We start from the raw sequence: 18,799 nt of genomic DNA on the forward strand, positions 1-18,799 counted from the left end.
TTGGGGAAGGTGAGTGACATCTCACCGTGACAACCGCCCCACTCTGTCAGTTAGTCTGGGGGTGTAGGCTGAGGCAGAGAGAGAGAGGCAGAAATGTAGACCCCTGCAAAATGGAGTCATATCCTTTGTGATGTCATCGTTCCCTCAGCTCAGAGCTCCATAGAGAGGCTGCTTGTGTAACAGCAGGAACGGAGGGCCAGCGATGTCACACATGAAGGAGTGACAGAGTGACCGGGCTCCTGGTACAGCACCTCTTCCTCTTCCTGTCTGACTGATTGTCCTCCTTCCACTAGGGGGCAGCACGGCATATTCTTCACACACACACCATCATAAGGCTGAGAATCCAGCCTCGGCAAACGTGTTATTCATATTCATACAAGCTCATTTGCAGACCTCACTCTTGGCTCCTCCCACAGTCAGGCCACTGGTTCGGAGGGGCGGGGCTTGTCTGCCTGTCCTGTACCAGAGAATAATAAATGTTTGTTCACCTTCGTAGCTTTTATTTTGTGAGGTAGGGAGGGTGGCTGCTGAGTACCTCTCACCTTTGGCCTCATAAGGTGGTCCAGAAGGTTATATTCTTTGAACATTATAACATCTTTACAGACTCTGGCCTCGTGGAAAAGCCCCTTGGCACTCCCTCTTCGTCTCTCTCAGAGAGCGTAACAGGTACCCACAGGTTCCCTGTGATTCGTGGCTGCGATTACAGATGAACACGTCCTTCAGAATAGTGTCTTTACTCTCCGTGCTGTGTAGATCCCCGTAAAAAAAAAAAAGCTAAACATTCATGTTAAAATCAGGGATGTCGCTACGCCTCTCCACTCGCCTGCCCTGCTCAGGGGCGACAGTGGGATTCTCGCGCCCGGAGAGCCGTGATTCAGCACGCCTGCGCCATCTGCGTCCCTGAACTTTTTTTCTCGAGTCCGTCCGGGCTTCGGCGATGACTGTGCTGTACTTTAACACCGTCGCCCTCTCCTCCCCCGCTAGGCTCTCAGAGGGACAAGAGAAAAACGGTTCTGAAGGGGTTCCCCGGCTTATGGGGGGAACCCCTTTTCAGTTCTTCACGGAACCCTGCATGGGAGGTGAGAAGTGTGGAAGCTGCCACGTCGAACCGTTTTGCTGGACTAAGAACCCTTGAACTAGATAGGGTTCCTCTGTGGAGACACAGAGGAGCCGTTTGAAACCCTTGCTTTTGAGAGCGTACCCCACACTTACCATCACTTTTAATGATGTCTCGATTTCCACTTCAGGCTAATGATTCCACCCCTGTTTAATTATCACCGCTATCATGCTTTCACCCTGGTTTCTCATTATCGTTAAGCCTGACTCAATCTGCCATTCCCGTTGCATCCTGTTTTCACAGTTTCCGACAACCACGGCCGGTGATGACGTCACAGGAGGGCCAGTGATGTCACACAGGAAGCAGTGACAGAGTGACAGGACTCTGACAGCTTTCAAGATTCAAACCTTCACTATTTGCAACAACAACAAAAAATTCACAGTGATTTCGAACTGACGTCTCTGAAATTTTAACCCTGATTGCGAGCCCTGATGCCACAGATGTAACACTCGTAATCATTAGTGATTTCAGAAAAATAAAAAAAATGTATTCTTTTCATTTCAGCTTTCCAGCCTTCCGCCTGGTCCAGTGGTCAACGGCGCTAACGACGATGTCGCCTCTCTCGGCCCCGCCCACCTCTGTTTGTTCTCATGCCACTTCCTGCCGTCGCAGGAAGCAGTCGGGGGCGGAGGAGGGAGGGGGGCGGAGCGAGCGGGCGGGCCGGGCCTCGGTGGCGCTCACGAGCTCCTCGTAGCGAGTTTTGTAGGCGTCCCGTTCCCTCAGGACCAGAGAGAGCTCCCGCTGCAGCTGCTCCAGCTGGGAGAGGATGGACAGAAGGAGAAAGTGAGAGAACGAAAGAGCGGAGTAGTGGAATTCAGCTTTTTTTCCCCCTGCCGTACAGGCACGATCATGCGTATGAATTTGCACGTGGACGTGTGTAAATGTCCCGCAAATACTGATCAGCTGCGCGTGAGTGTGTGTGTGGTCACATGCAGTTGCGTGTAGCTGCATGTGCTAGAGGTGTGTGCACTGAAGTTGTTAGTGATGAGCAGGTGTGTGTATCCGAGCAGTTGTGTGTATCGTGCATAGTTACGATCAGTTGCGAGCAGCTGCATATAGTTGTGTGTAGTTGTGTATAATTGTGCTTAGTTGTGCTAAGTTGTGTGTAGTTGTGTGTAGCTCTGTATAGTTGTGTGTAGCTGTGTGTAGTTGTGTGTGGTTGCGTATAGTTATGTATAGTTGCGTAGTTATGTATAGTTGCGTATAGTTATGTATAGTTGCGTAGTTATGTATAGTTGCGTATAGTTATGTATAGTTGCATATAATTGTGTATAGCTCCACGCAGGTGCGTATAACTAAGTATAGCTGTGCTTAGCTCCACGCAGGTGTGTATAGCTGTGTATACCTGTGCTTAGCTCCACGCAGGTGCGTATAGCTGAGTATAGCCGTGCTTAGCTCCACGCAGGTGTGTATACCTGTGCTTAGCTCCACGCAGGTGTGTATACCTGTGCTTAGCTCCACGCAGGTGTGTATACCTGTGCTTAGCTCCATGCAGGTGTGTATAGCTGTGCTTAGCTCCACGCAGGTGTGTATACCTGTGCTTAGCTCCACGCAGGTGTGTATACCTGTGCTTAGCTCCACGCAGGTGAGTATAGCTGTGTATACCTGTGCTTAGCTCCATGCAGGTGTGTATAGCTGTGTGTACCTGTACTTAGCTCCACGCAGGTGTGTATACCTGTGCTTAGCTCCATGCAGGTGTGTATAGCTGTGTGTACCTGTGCTTAGCTCCACGCAAGTGTGTATACCTGTGCTTAGCTCCACGCAGGTGAGTATAGCTGTGCTTAGCTCCACGCAGGTGTGTATAGCTGTGCATACCTGTGCTTAGCTCCACGCAGGTGAGTATAGCTGTGTATACCTGTGCTTAGCTCCACGCAGGTGTGTATAGCTGTGTATAGCTGTGCTTAGCTCCACGCAGGTGCGTATACTTGTGCTTAGCTCCACGCAGGTGCGTATACTTGTGCTTAGCTCCACGCAGGTGCGCGTGCGGCGGGCGTACCTGCCAGGTGCGCGCGCGGTGGGCGTACCTGCCAGGTGAGGGCGTGTCGGGCGGACTCCAGGGCGTGGCGGTGCTGCAGTCGCCTGCGGCGGCAGCGCTGGGCGTAGCCGCGGTTCTTCAGCGTGCGACGCTTCTGCTTGAGCCGCCGCGCCTCGTCCCGGGCCACGCCCCGCAGGCGCCGGTTCAGCTCCCGCGCCGACAGGCCCGCCAGCTGCTCGTCCGACAGGCCCACCAGATGCTCGTCCGACAGGCCCACCAGCTGCTCGTCCGACAGGCGCAGGCGCTCCTCGGGCCGGCGCTGCTGAAGGGGGTGGGGGGGGGGCAGGATGGGCGGGGGGGGAGGGCGCAGGGGCGGGGACGGGGAGAGGCTGTCAGCGCAATCATCCAATTAACTAATCACCTAATTGGCAAGCCGCTGCAATTAGGCTCATGGGTACTACAGGCCACTGAATAGGTGGAGGTGAGCAATAGAGCGGGGGGGATCGTGCTACACGTGTGACATCATCACTTCATTTCTCCCGTTCATGTCTGTAATCTGTAATATGACAGAAATTCCACTGCTAATCCCGGTTAATCCCTGTTAATCTCAGGTACCAGGGAGCAGAATTATGCTCCACAATCATAGCAAATATAATCCCGTCATGACCTCACATGACTCACCAAACTGCATTCACACGCATGCACGCACACACACATACACAGACTTCCTTAAGAAAGAACACGTTTAAGAAGAATCTAACCCGGACAGAGTGTAGCACAGTGGGTAAGGAACTGGGCTTGTAACCGAAAGGTCGCAGGTTCGATTCCTGGGTAGGACACTGCCGTTGTACCCTTGAGCAAGGTACTTAACCGAAATTGCTTCAGTATATATCCAGCTGTATAAATGGATACAATGTAAAATGCTATGTAAAAGTTGTGTAAGTCGCTCTGGATAAGAGCGTCTGCTAAATGCCTATAATGTAATAATGTAATGTAATGAAGCTCTAAAATTTCAACAGGTCATTTCTCCGCCCCCCCACCCTACACTCCTCCCCTCTCAGACCCCCTTGCTGCACCAGGCCCACCTGCAGATGAAGATGCTGGTGATGATCATGATGATGATGATTATGATGATGATGATGGTGATGGGGGTGCTGCAGATGATGATGGAGGTGGTGGAGCTGGCTCTGGGCGTTTGGGTGGTGTGGGCGGGGAGCAGAGCCTGGGGGGTTAGGTGAGGGGGCGGAGCTTGGGGGGAGGAGGAGCACGTGCTGGAGGTCATACAGGTCTGCAGCTTCTGAGCAGGAGTCACCTCCTCTGGCACTGTCACAGTCCTGCTGACTGGAGCTGGAGCTCTGAGAGAGAGAGGGAGAGAGAGAGAGGGGGGGAGGGAGAGAGAGGGATATATATATTGTTCTGACACAAAAAGAACAGGACCACACAACCAAAATAACCACACGCATACACATGCACAGGCACACGCATACACACACACACCCTCACACGCACACACACACACACACACACACATGCAGACACACACACGCACAGTACCTGGGAGCTGAACAGGCCCTCCACAGGGTCCTCGAACCCCAGAAACGCTGCCGCTGCCCCCCTCTCTCGGTCCGCCCGCTCCACGACCCCGCCCAGGGGTGCCCCGCCTTCCGCACCCCCAAACTGCTGCTGCACCGCCGCCAGCCAAATCAGCTCCTCCAGGGAGGCGGGGCTAGGGGCGGGGCCAGGGGCGGGGCTGCACACCCCAGGGAACGTGCTGGGGGTGGAGTGAGACAAGGTGAAAGAGGAAGACGAGGAGGAGGAGGAGGAGGAGGAGGAGGAGAGGCAGGAGTAGGAAGTGGGATGGGGCTGGGTCTCACTCAGTGTTGGGGAGGGAGGCAGGGAGGTGTTGGGGCTGGAGGTCTGGAGCTGGTGGGCGGAGTCCTGGTAGGGGTGGGCGGGGTCAGGGCAAGGGTAGGCGGAGTCTTGGTGGGGGTGGGCAGGGTCAGTGGAAGGGTGGGTGGAGTCCTGGAGCAGGTGGGTGGAGCAAGGACTGGAGGAGGGGTGAGGAGAGGGTTTAGGGAGGGGGCTGGGGGCTGGGTTAGTGGCGATGTCTGGTTTGACCTCGAATTTGAGCAGGTCGAAATCTTTCAGGTACTCCATGGCCAAGGGGCAGGGGGTCAGGAAGGGGAGGAGCAGGGAGGGAGAGGACATGGTGAAGGGTGTGTGTGTGTGTGTGTGTGTGTGTGTATGTGTCAGCACCAGAGGGGGCTGTGTGTCTGGTAAGATCTTCAAGGTCTCCTTCTACCCTTAAATCTGCATGACAGAGAGAGAGAGAGAGAGGAAGAATGAATTTAAACAACTTTTTGTCCATTCCTATAGAGAAACACTAGCACAAAAATATGGTCTCTTCTCTTTGACACTACCTAGCTTGCTGTCACTAGCTGGCTGGCCAGATAAATACAAAAAGTTGCTGCAGGTTTTATACACACAAACAAATATCGCCTGTGTCCGCCAGAAGAGTTATCCCATAGTTGACTGCACAAAAGCAGAAACTGATTAAATGGCATCGTGTCACTCCCTCCTCACCCCACAGAACAGCCCAGCACCCCACAGAACAGCCCCTCACCCCACAGAACAGCCGAGCACCCAGCGTAACAGCCCAGCACCCGCTGGAACAGCCCCTCGCCCCACAGAACAGCCCAGCACCCCACAGAACAGCCCCTCGCCCCACAGAACAGCCCAGCACCCCACAGAGCAGCCCCTCACCCCACAGAACAGCCCAGCACCCGCTGGAACAGCCCCTCGCCCCACAGAACAGCCCAGCACCCCACGGAATAGCCCAGCACCCCACTGAACAGCCCCTCACCCCACAGAACTGCCCAGCGCCCAGCGGAACAGCCCAGCACCTTGCAGAACAACCCAGCACCCAACGGAACAGCCCCTGTGTGAGTCTGAGCAGGCTTGACAGGCTGTGCTAAATCACAGGAACAGCAGTCGCTGCCACACCGCCGGACCCCACAAACCAAAAACAACTTCACTATTACTTTCCTATCAGCATACTGTAGCAGTGACCATGTCGCCATTATTAGTGAACAACACATTCTGTAATATATTAAATCATGATGTAATTAATGCTATTCATGATAGCAATGTACACGTAAACTGTAATTAAAATACAAGAAAACAACAGTAAAAATCATAAGCGTGATAATTAACATTAACGACAGCCGACAAGGTCCCGTCTCTCCTTAAAAGAAAGTATTTCCCCCCCCAGTGAAGCTTGTAACAGGCTCCGCATCGCTAACCAATCTAGCGACGGCACGGTTCTGTCCCTAACCCCCCCCACCCCACCCCACCCCGCCGTAGCCGTGGCGACCCTGACCCCCCAGCGAGCCCTGCCCCGGAGAACAGAAGCAAGAACAGAACTTTTCTCTTACCGTGAGCCGGAGGGAGGGAGGGAGAGAGAGAGAGAGAGAGAGAGGCGGGATTGGAGAAGAGAGGCCTCGGCGCAGACCGCTTCAGTGTTCCGATGAAAGAGAACGAGGAGGGAGGGAGGAGGGTGGGACAGCCGCTCCGGAGCGAGAGAGGGACAGACAGAGAGAGAGAGAGAGAGTGTGTGAGTGTGTGTCTGTGCGCCAGTCACTGGCCATGTAAATATCTCTCTCTCTCTCTCTTCGCTCCCTCTGTTCACTCTGTGTGTGCCACATGCTGCCCCCTACATCCCCCCCCCCCACACCCCCGCATTTCCCCCTCCTCTCTGTGTTACAGAACTGCTCTGTGAAACCACCCCCCCCCCCCCAAACCCCGGCTCTGCTCACCGGCACCAAACCAGCAACCTAACCCTAACTCGCACGCAGTCCTGAAGTTGCACACACACATTTATACGTACACACACACAACCCAAGCCACTCACCAGTCACCTACCAGCACCTCACCTGTCACCTACAAGCCCCTCACCTGTCACCTATGAGCTGCTCACCTGTCACTAATTAGACCCTCACCTGTCACTCACTGCTTATCCAATCAGGCAGGTTCATGCGATTGAGAAATGGCACATTATTGCAGGTGATTTTGTTCGGTGGAAGGGTCACAAAAACAGCTTGCTGTGGCTGTGTCTAAGCACAAGCAAAGTGAGCAGCATATCTCTTTAATGGAAGCATTACTGTTGTCTACAATGTCACAACCTGGCTCAAGGGCCGTGACAAAGAGGGAGACGCACACTGACGCATTTTAAAAGCAAATTCACATTTATCTGAAATAAACTAATTATACCAAAAACAAGACAAACATGAGGTGTGAAAGTTAGCATTATCACTAGTGCAGGTGAGTGGATGTACGAAAGGCATGCTGAAGCAATGTTGTATGGTGTAAAACCCAAAAGCACAGCCAAAACACACCAAAACAGTGACCAAACAGTGGGGAAAGAGCTCTCCCTGAAACTGGAGACAGGCACCTTAATCTCTCTGGGAGCCCTGGATACAGGTGCTCCCAACTGTACCAACGACCCTCTGCTCTGCCCTGCAGGCACCTGTGAACAATACCACAACGAGCCGCACGGGCAGCGTAGAGTAGAGGGTCGTCACAGCAATTCATTTTACCAGCCAATCAAGGCAGAGGTTTTTTTTTTTTTTTTTTAATATCGAAGTTTCATGACAATGACGCACGTGCTGCAACAGGCTCCGTAATTGGCCAACTGGAATCTCTCATTGTGACATCATAATTACCTGGCGGCAGCGGCTCAGGTTCAGAGGTCACGCTCTGTGGTGTGACAGCGTTCCTCGCGGCGAGCGCAGAGCGGCGGCGGCCGGACGTGCCGCGGGGGGCGCGATTCAGCACCGCCGGCGAAAAGGACGAGCGTCGTGCGAGGGGCTTCTCATATATGTATATATATATATTACATTACATTACATTACAGGCATTTAGCAGACGCTCTTATCCAGAGCGACTTACACAACTTTTACACAGCATTTTACATTGTGTCCATTTATACAGCTGGATATATACTGAAGCAATTTCGGTTAAGTACCTTTGCTCAAGGGTACAACGGCAGGGTCCTTACCCGGGAATCGAACCTGCGACCTATTGGTTACAAGCCCAGTTCCTTACCCACTGTGCTACACTCCGTCCACTCCGTATATATATATGTGACATTTCACAAGTGCCACGTAGGGACGAGACCAGCATCAAAAACGCACCATCGTCGCGGAGACTGGGAACAGGCCAGCGATTCGGCGTCTCTGGGAGCGGCTCGAGAGCGGTCCTCTCGCGCGCGGAGGAGATCCTCAGAAGCCCCTCGAGCGCCAAGATCGGTCGGGGACAAAGAACGAGAGCCCCCGTTACCTCAGGCGCCGGAGGCCGCCTGTGACAGAGCGTCCTGTTCCTGGCAGCCGTCCGCCACCAGCAGGCCCCCCGGACAAGGACAACAGCACGGACGGATTTAGCTCCTCTCCATTTGTGACTCCTCACAATAGCGGCGCGGAGTGCCTGCATGGTTCGGCTCGCCGGTTCTCCCGCTCGATGCGCCCCTTGCCTTTTTGCGTGCTTTTATTTCGGCTATTGCTCCGGTCATTTTGTTCACATTGTTCACCCAGCTCTCTCTGGCAGTTATTTTATTTTTTTTTGGGGGGGGGGGGGGGGGGGGAGACTTATCCACAGCGGTCCCTGCTACCGTCCCCACACCGTCCCCCCTCTGCCAAAGGGAGTAAGGCCCCCGCCCCCAGTTGTGTAATTAGGGGACTTTTCTTACCCATTTTTTTCGTGTCGTTAAGCAGAAAAATGCAAAACGAGCACTTTTTTTTTTTTTTTTTAATGAGCCTTCGGAGCCTAAACTCGTTAAGCCGCGAACCGCATGCCTTAATTAACGTCTCGTCGAGGATTCGGCGCGTTAATATCGTCTGCGCAAATCTGCCTGAGACGGACGGCGCAGACGGGGGGAAAAAAACCGACGCCGCTCGCGTCCAGCGTTTTTGGCGGCACCTGCTAGCGGCCGAGACTCAGCGGGGGGGAAAGAAAAAACAAAACAGCCGGCCTGCGCCAGGGTGCGGCGGCTATCACGGTTAGCCGTAGGACTCGCAGGAAATCACTGGCGTGAATAAACACAGCGATCCTGTGTTTACTCTGTGAGTCAAGCGGTGTCTTACGTAGCGAACAGAAATAAATCTGCGCTACATTTTTATCAGCCCATTTTATCAGCCGGGATGCGAAGGGTGGTCTCTCCGGATCGTCACTGGAGTTATTATTCGGTACAGAAGATTCCTTTTACGGATTCTTTCACGTCATTTAGAAAATATGTATAAATGTGTTTGATGTTATATTAATTATGGGACACTTAAGCCCCGCACCCCCATCCCCCCGGCCCCTCGGCTGAACTCTCAGACAGAACTACAGAGAGGCACAGACACACACACACACACACACACACACACACGCACGTGCACACACACTATTTTTGGAACAGGCTGTCCTCCAAGCTGACCTATTAAATACGGAATAAGATGGAATTGTAGGGCACATACAGTAATGGAGGCCCTGGGAAGGACATATAATTGACCCGAGCATTGACACGTACTGTTACATGATTTTGCACTTTAAACTCATGGCCATTACTCACTCAAAAACAACGGGGGAGAGATGAAAAGGAATCCGTGGTAAAGTGCGTAAGAGTGCTGAATCTGATCAAAACTGCTGACTCAATAAGTACTGCTACACAACAAGGTGGATGGCACATAAATTACTTTTTTCTATTCAACCATTTTTTTTTGTTGTTGTTTGTTGTGTGCGACTGTAGTGAGCACTGAAGACCGTGAGAGGCGTCTGCTCAGACAGAGGTCACGACCTTCAGTGACCTTCAGCGACCTTGCCCCGGCCCGGCCCAGGTGACAGTGGAGTGTGAAAGCGTCACCTCAGAAGACTTCCTTCTTCACCGCGGCCAGGCCAGGCCATGACCCCACGGACCATCTGGAGAGGTGGAAGTGTGGGATAAGGGGGGGGGGAGAGAGGGGGATAGGGACAGAGAGAGAGAGAGGGAGAGAGAGAGGGAGGGAGGGAGAGAGAGGCTTATGGTGAGATGAGCACTGACAGACAGGGATGTTTTTGAAGACCATGCCAGCCCACAGGGACAGACAGTATTATTGTAAAGTCTGGCTCCCCCCCTCCCCGATCCCACAGATACATGTCTTAATCTAGCCAAACATCCTCACAAATAACAGGATTACAGTCTCAATTCATTAGGACTACCCTCTGCCAGAACAACCCCCCCATCCCCCCTCGCTCTCTACATCCACCCCTTCAACCGACACCATCCCATCTATCACACACTTTCCATCCATCCATCCATTCATCTTTCTCCATCACTCCCTGTTTATTTTTTTCCTATTCTCCTCTTCCTCTGTCTTTTTCCTAATTTCTCCTCCATCTCTCATCTCTTTATCTTTCATCTCTCTTTTTGGGTCTTCTCTCAACCCTTATTTTCACCGCCCTGTCTCTTTTTTTACTCTTTATTCTTCTGTTGTGCTCTCTTCCTTAGCATTTCCTCTTTTTCTCTTTTTTCTCCCCGGGTCTCCAGTTCCCACCACCCCCCATATATTTTTTGTCTTTGTCTTCTTCTTCCCTTCATCTGTCCCACTTCTGGTTTCTGTTTCTCCCTTTTTTCCCCTCTCTGCATCCCTCTGGGTCCTCCAGCTCTGTTCTTCTATGCCTGCCTGAGGAGATGGAAATTGATTTTTATTGTCTTACCTCACAAGCCATTAACTAATTCACGGGTAATTATATAAGGATTTAGAGCCCTTTTTATTTCTATTATCTCAGTATTCATGTACTCCTTTCTGTATTTAATATCCAGCATTGTCTCTATCTCTGCCAGGGCCCTGTTCTGACAGTACGGCTCAAGTACAAGCTTCTGTGTGTTTGTGTGTGTGTGTGTTTGGGATTATTAGGCTAGTCATGGCATTATGAGGCTGGTTTTACTGATGTAATCCAGTGGTAGATTAACAGCCAGAACTGATTAAATTAACTGTCTGTAATCTAGACTGATGAGGAGACAAACACAGATCCGCACCAGGAGAGGGGGTGTTCAAATTAGCCCTCATTACTCAAACTCTGTCTGTGCTTTGTCACACATTTGTCATTACCACATTAATTACAGTCATACCGTTGGAGCACAAACACTATTGGGAGCAGCAGTTTCTAATGGCCCATGATTTACTGTTACTGAAGCATGAAACAATAGAATCATACACCCTCAGCACCATGTAAATATTGCCCGCAGTGTTTCCGTACGTGTTCCTGGACGGTGCACTGCAGAATAGTCTGTCTTAACATGTGTAAGTCCTATAATGTCTTGTAATGAGACTTTTAAATCATTTTTTTTCTCTCTCCAGTAGAAAACATTAGCTTCTTTCGAGTTACTTTTTGCTTGACAAGTAAAATCGTCCTACACCCGTTGGCAAATATTTAAATGAGTCGAACTGTCTCCCCTCATTGGCTCATCTTTTTGTCTCATTTAGCAAAAAAGAAAGATTTTAAGTCTACATATGCGATTGACATACTTATTTTGTGGTTTTTTTGGTGTATGCATAACTTTTCTGACAGTGATGGCTGGTTGTTTCTTTCCACCCTACATTTTCAATATAGCAGTTTTCTTTTAGGAGTTATAAAGGCATTAGAAATCACTGCACTGTATTTAATCATTGTTTCCATTGTTGAAAAAACATTATCTGTAGTTATTTCTGGGAACAGACCTGTAGGTCATGCATATTGACAGAACTGGAAATAAAATTAAGTGATGAGAGAGAGAGAGGGATGCTGTACAGTGGGAGAGATGAGGGAAAAAAACGAGATGGAAGGATGAGACAGACAGGAAAGAAAGAGGCAGAAATGGCAGAATGTACGTAAAAGAGACAGAGATAGAGGGATAAAAAAGAGGAAGAGATGGAGGGATGAAGACAGATGGGAAAAGAAGACAGGAAAGAGGGGATGAAAGAGATGAAGGGGATGGAGAGATTAAGGTGGTCAATAATTTGGCCTGCCTCCCAGACTGAAAGATGACACTAAATCTGTTAATTCTCTCTCCCCCCCCCCCCACCCCTCCCATTCCAGGGATTATTCTGAATTATAACCACACTCCTCTCCCTCATAACCCCCCACCACCAGTATATGTACACTGTACTGAGAGAGAGGGTTAATACAGTATATACACACTGACTGCACACTACATTACATTAACACAACGCTGAGAGAGGGTTAATATAGTATATACACACTGACTGACTGCACACTACATTACATTAACACAACGCTGAGAGAGGGTTAATACAGTATATACAAGTTGACTGACTGCACACTACGGTACCTGAAACCACAGAGATCAGGGTATAAACTGTACGAAACCCCAAGGAAACGTGGGGGAAAAAAATAAACGGCCAAATAAATACAAAGTTCTAAATATTCTCTTGAAGAGACGGACAGGGAAGATGCAGCTGAAATGATCTGCCGTATAAATAGACTCCCAGAAGTGAATTATGAAAATTAAAAGTGAGGCGCACCGACGCTTGCTGCTCATAAACTACCTGCTGGATATTAATCATCCTCTGGAGCTGCGAAGTTTACTGCAGAAGCCAGGAGGAAGCTGCTGACACAGGGAAGCTGAGCTGTGACTGTCTATACCCACAAATCCCTGCCGGGGGTGTCTTTACCCACAAACCCCTGCTTGTTTGGGCCGTAAGTGTCTTTACCCAGAAACCCCTGCTCACTCGGGCTGAGGATGGGCTGCTGGTGTCTTTACCCACAAACCCCTGCTCGCTTGGGCCGGGGGTGTCTTTACCCACAAACCCCTGCTTGTTTGGGCCGTAAGTGTCTTTACCCACAAACCCCTGCTCGCTTGGGCCGGGTGTGTCTTTACCCACAAACCCCTGCTTGTTTGGGCCGTAAGTGTCTTTACCCACAAACCCCTGCTTGTTTGGGCCGTAAGTGTCTTTACCCACAAACCCCTGCTTGTTTGGGCCGTAAGTGTCTTTACCCACAAACCCCTGCTTGTTTGGGCTGCAAGTGTCTTTACCCACAAACCCCTGCTCGTTTGGGCCGGGAGTGTATTTACCCACAAACCCCTGCTTGTTTGGGCTGTAAGTGTCTTTACCCACAAACCCCTGCTCGCTTGGGCCGGGGGTGTCTTTACCCACAAACCCCTGCTTGTTTGGGCTGTAAGTGTCTTTACCCACAAACCCCTGCTTGTTTGGGCTGTAAGTGTCTTTACCCACAAGCCCCTGCTTGCTTGGGTCGTACTCACATTGGCCCTTTTTGGATAGTACTGGACGTCACACAGCAGCCTGCAGTTCCCGGAGCTGACAGCAGGTGGGGGGGGGGGGGCACATGTGAGAGTTGCTGGTCATAAACTTGGAAATATTCCAGAACGGTTCTCTGTTCTCCTGCTCCCAGTGACGTCATGGAACTTGTTATTACAGACCATAACGAGCTGAGTGGCTGGGCTCTCACATCCTGACCTTTTCAGCCTTCATTCAACTTGGTAACCGGGAGTTTGTGTTGCTTAGTAACGCAGAGCAGAATGATTAGAAACATAAACGTTGCGTGTGAAGGTTTCCGTGGCGGAGATTCGCACTGAGGATGCAGCAGTACATCAGCTGCACGCACTCACACACACTCCCCAGTCACACACACGCACACATATACACACTCTCACACAGACACAGGCGTGGGTACACACACTCACACTCTGACTCACACACACTCCGCAGTCACACTCACACACACTCCGCAGTCACACACACGCACACACACACACACACACACACACTCTCACACAGACACAGGCGTGGGTACCATGCCAGTCACACGTACACACACACACTGTCACACACACTCTGCAGTCACACACACACACACACCCACACCCACACACATGCACACACCCACACTCTCACACAGACACAGGCAAGGGTACACACACTCATATGCATGCATTCATAACCAGTCACACGTACACACACTCTAACTCACACACACTCACACTATCTCAGTAATATCCAGTATTATCCAATATTTACTGGACTCCTTACATGTTGGTCTCACATTCAACCTCTGGACCGCAATCGTCATCTGTCTTATCTCAAGAGCGAGGGACCAAATCAGTTTTGAATCATATTTACTCATGGATAATATACTTAAAATAAACACAATGGGCCTCATTCAGGAAACGTGTGTACGATCAAATTTGATCGTAAACTGCATATAAGAACGTTTCCAAGAACGTTTTGGCATTCCTATTTTTTTCTTTATCTGTATTTGTTCATGTCTGTTTCCTTATGCTAATCACATGAACATTAAATTTAGAAACAGCCAGCATTCATCATCTCATACACCTGGGACATACACAAAAACAAAGGACTGCACATGTGTCATGAATCTCATATTGTTTTTTTGTTTGAACATTTTTAAGAACAAAACTAAGAATAATTTAAGAAAAGTTTTGTGAATGAGGCCCAGTGTATAATACCTGTTTCCTAAATAATATGACTGTGCATTCATTTCATGGATTTCATACAATAAAACTTTATTTAAACATTTATGAAACAAGACAAAACTTTTTTTATGTTACAAAAATGTATGTTCCTGTGTGTATGTGTGTGTGTGTTTATCCCTGTGCAAGTTTGAGTGTGTGTGTGTTTATCCCTGCGTGAATGTGAGTGTGTGTGTCTATCCCTGTGTGAGCATGTGTGTGTGTATTTATCCCTATGTGTGTGTGTGTATGTGCGTGTATGTGCATTTATCCCTGTATAAGTGTGTGAGTGTGTGTGTGTGTGTGTGGGTTTATCCCTGTGTGTGTGTTCATCTCTGCATGAGTGTGTGAGTGTGTGTGTTTATCCCTGCATGAGTGTGTGTGTGTATGTGTGTGAGTGTGTGTGTTTATCCCTGCGTGTGTGTGTGTGTTTATCCCTGCGTGAGTGTGTGTATGTGTGTGTTTGAGTGTGTGTTTATCCCTGCGTGTGTGTGTGTGTTTATCCCTGCGTGTGTGTGTGTGTGTGTGTGTTTGAGTGTGTGTTTATCCGCGCGTGTGTGTGTGTGTGTGTGTTTATCCCTGCATGTGTGTGTGTGTGTGTGTTTATCCCTGTGTGAGTGTGTGCGGGAAGGCGTGTGTGTATGTGTGTGTGTGTATGAGTGTGTGTTTATCCCTGCGTGTGTGTGTGTGTGTGTTTATCCCTGCGTGAGTGTGTGCGGGAAGGCGTGTGTGTGTGTGTATATCCCTGCGTGAGTGTGTGCGGGAAGGCGTGTGTGTGTGTGTATATCCCTGCGTGAGTGTGTGCGGGAAGGCGTGTGTGTGTGTGTATATCCCTGCGTGAGTGTGTGCGGGAAGGCGTGTGTGTGTGTGTATATCCCTGCGTGAGTGTGTGCGGGAAGGCGTGTGTGTGTGTGTTTATCCCTGCGTGAGTGTGTGCGGGAAGGCGTGTGTGTGTGTGTTTATCCCTGCGTGAGTGTGTGCAGGAAGGCGTGTGTATGTGTGTTTATCCCTGCGTGTGTGTGTGTGTGTGTGTGTGTGTATGAGTGTGTGTTTATCCCTGCGTGAGTGTGTGCGGGGCGGCGTGTGTGTGCGAGAGGGAGGGCAGCGGCAGCGCGGGGGCGTGGCGCGGAGCGGTTGCCGGGGCGATGCGGGCGGGGCCCCAGCGTTTCCGGGGGGACGGCAGCAGGGCGCGGAGCTGGCGCAGGGCGGGGCGGGACAGCAGGAAGTAGAGGGGCGGGTTCCAGCAGGGGGCGAGGCACACCAGCAGGATGGCGATGAGGGACGCCAGCTCCCACAGCAGGGACACGCCCACCGCCGCGGGGGGCGGGGCATGCGGAGTTGGGGGCGGGGCCAGCGAGCGGTTGGCCCAGGCCGCGTAGGGGTGTCCCGGGGGAGGGGCGAGGAGGGAGGAGGAGGAGGCGGAGCCGACGGAGGGGGACAGCACGTTGACGAACTCCAGCGCGTAGTAGGGCAGCCAGCTGAGCGCGAAGGCCAGCGTGGAGCCAATCAGGAGCGCCGTGGCCTTCTGGTTGCGGCGCGTGGCGGCCAGGCCCAGCCGGCACGCGTGCAGGTGCGTGACGATCAGGCCGCAGTTGATGCCGATGCACAGGAGCGGCGCCACGTAGTACACCAGGAACGCCGGCACCAGGAAGCCCAGCCACTGGCCCCGGTCCACCGACCACTTGCACCCGCCGTCGAACCGGATGTACGTCACCTTCGGCAGGGCCATCGTCACGGAGACCAGCCAGATCACCGCCACCGTGCCGGCGCTGGGGGGGGGGGGGGTGGGGGGGGGAGGGAGAGAGAGAGGGGGTGGGGAGGGAGAGATGGAGAGAGGGAGGGTGAGAGAGAGGGAGAGAGATGTGTTAAACGATATAGGCACTTGTGTTGGGGAGAGATTCTCACACTTGTATGGGGAGAAGGATACACCTGTATGTGTGAGAGATACACCTGTATGGGGTAGATACTCACACCTGTATGAGAGAGAGACACTCACACCTGTATAGGAGAGAGATACACTCACACCTGTATGGGAGAGAGAGACACTCAAACCTGTATGAGAGAGACACTCACACCTGTATGGGAGAGAAACAGTCACACCTGTATGTGTGAGAGATACACCTGTATGTGTGAGATACACACAACTGTATGGGGGAGATACCCACACCTGCGTGGGGGAGATACTCACACCTGCGTGGGGGAGATACTCACACCTGCGTGGGGCGCACGGGCCGGTGTGTGGGCGGGGCCACGATGCGATAGCGCAGCACGGACAGGGCGGCCAGGCTGAAGATGTCCACGCCGGCGGTGAGCGAGGTGACGAAGCCCAGCAGCACGCAGATGGCGCCCCCTAGCTGCCAGCCCTGGGAGCTGGCGCTGAGCAGCACGCAGGGCAGCGTGAGCAGCGCGCACAGGTCCGCCAGGCTCAGGTTGAGCAGCAGCACCGAGCTGGGCCTGGACCGGCGCCGCGGGCTCCTCATCAGCACCAGCCACACCAGCAGGTGGCCCCCGACCCCCACCAGCAGCGACAGCACGCTCACCAGCGGCAGCACCAGCGAGAAGGCGATGGTGGTGTTCGTGGAGACCGTGTTGAACAGCAGGTTCACTATGGCCGGCATGACCGCGGCGCTGAGAGACAGACAGACAGACAGACAGACAGACAGACAGTCAGACAGACAGACAGACAGACAGAGAGAGAGCCCGCAAAGCGAAGCAAGACCAGGTTATAAACCTTGTATATGGCCAGACCTAACACACGTGATCCGGCCGACCAATGGCGTAGCTTCATAACTCGGCCGGCCAATGGTGTAACCTCATCACTCAGTCAGTCAGTCAGTCACTGACATTCGCGTTTGTAGGGCTGGCCAAAAAAGAAATGCTTCTTCATCTTCATCATCAAAATGCTTTCTAGTTCGACCTCCTCAGATCCGACAATTCATTTTCTGTGTTTGGTACGTGAGTCTTAATCCCAAGAACCATACATTCTACGATGCTGAAACCCACATGACAATCGACATTCAATAAAATAAAATAAGTAATTTTTTTAAAAGTTTTTTTTTGTTGTCATCCCAGATACTTAATTTACAACAAAAATGTATTTAGTTTCAGGATTTCAAGGAGGATAAAGCCCCTAAAGGTCGTTCACAAAAAGTATTGCTATTCTGTTCAAATACATGATGCAATAATTACCCATTTTAATAAATCCAATTAATTGAATGAAGTTTTATCTAACTTAAATGAGATGTGAGAGAGAGATTTAAATTTGTATTAATATTTAAATGTATTCTATATATACACGCATGTATTCCCAATGGAACGTCTTGATACATAATAATTGCGAAATCCACCTGTTTAAATAGACACTAATTAAGCAAATAATCTTCACACATCCTGCCACAACACAACACGCTTAATGTTGTAACGCACAGCGCAACACGCTCGGACAAACACAAACAGAATTCTGCACGGAACATTCTATTCTCACGTGAAAATCACACACACACAAACATACGGCGTATAATACGCAAAAGATGACGAGTGAGCGAGAGAAAGAGAGGGAGGGAAAGACAGGGAGAAAGAAAGGGGGATGACAGAAAAAGCATACAGATAAACAGATAGCAGAAGGAAAGTATGGTCTGAACCTGAAGTAAAGACAGGAGCTCCCAGTGTTCAGCGACGGTTTGGAGTCAGTCCCATCCTGCCCAATATCCAGGGGTACAACGAACCGTATGAAACACTGCTTCAAATTGTTTTTTTCTTCTTTCTCTCTACCCTCCTGAATCTCTCCCTCTTTCTCTCTACCTCTCTGAAACTCTACCTCTTTCTCTCTATCCCTCTGAATCTCTCCCTCTTTCTCTCTATCCCTCTGAATCTCTCCCTCTATCTCTCTATCCCTCTGAATCTCTCTCTTTTTCTCTCTATCCCTCTGAATCTCTCTCTCTTTCTCTCTATTCTCCTGAATCTATCCCTCTTTCTGAATCTCTCCCTCTTTCTCTCTATCCTTCTGAATCTCTCTCTATCTCTCTCACCTCTCTGACTCTCCTTTACTTTCTCTCTCACACACACACACACTCACACTCATCCCTCCCCCTCTGGATGTTAATGTACTGTTCAGTGTGTCTATACTGTTATAATTAAATTGCTTCCTTCAGAAAAAAAAAAACAGGCTGAGAGTATTAGCAGGACTGATTAATTCATACTG

At 50.9% G+C, this 18,799-nt stretch overlaps 2 protein-coding genes across 2 annotated transcripts; both read right to left on the bottom strand.

Annotated features, from left to right (window-relative positions):
• Positions 1-804: 804 nt before the first annotated feature.
• Positions 805-5,400, bottom strand: LOC118233473 (transcription factor MafB-like). The gene is made up of 4 exons (XM_035429267.1): positions 4,647-5,400; positions 4,110-4,447; positions 3,142-3,481; positions 805-1,873 (listed from the first exon to the last, which is right to left on the bottom strand). Exons 1-4 carry the CDS (start codon positions 5,298-5,300, stop codon positions 1,706-1,708), a joined length of 1,500 nt encoding a protein of 499 aa, XP_035285158.1. The 5' UTR covers positions 5,301-5,400; the 3' UTR covers positions 805-1,705.
• Positions 5,401-9,991: 4,591 nt separating this feature from the next.
• si:ch211-119o8.4 (somatostatin receptor type 3) lies at positions 9,992-18,451 on the bottom strand. The gene is made up of 4 exons (XM_035429268.1): positions 18,240-18,451; positions 16,810-17,226; positions 15,690-16,367; positions 9,992-10,046 (listed from the first exon to the last, which is right to left on the bottom strand). The coding sequence occupies exons 2-4, from the start codon at positions 17,214-17,216 to the stop codon at positions 9,992-9,994; spliced, it is 1,140 nt and encodes a 379-aa protein (XP_035285159.1). The 5' UTR covers positions 17,217-17,226; positions 18,240-18,451.
• Positions 18,452-18,799: the final 348 nt, after the last annotated feature.

The sequence above is a fragment of the Anguilla anguilla genome, chromosome 8 (genome assembly GCF_013347855.1).
Source record: "Anguilla anguilla isolate fAngAng1 chromosome 8, fAngAng1.pri, whole genome shotgun sequence".
NCBI classification, from domain to species: domain Eukaryota; kingdom Metazoa; phylum Chordata; class Actinopteri; order Anguilliformes; family Anguillidae; genus Anguilla; species Anguilla anguilla.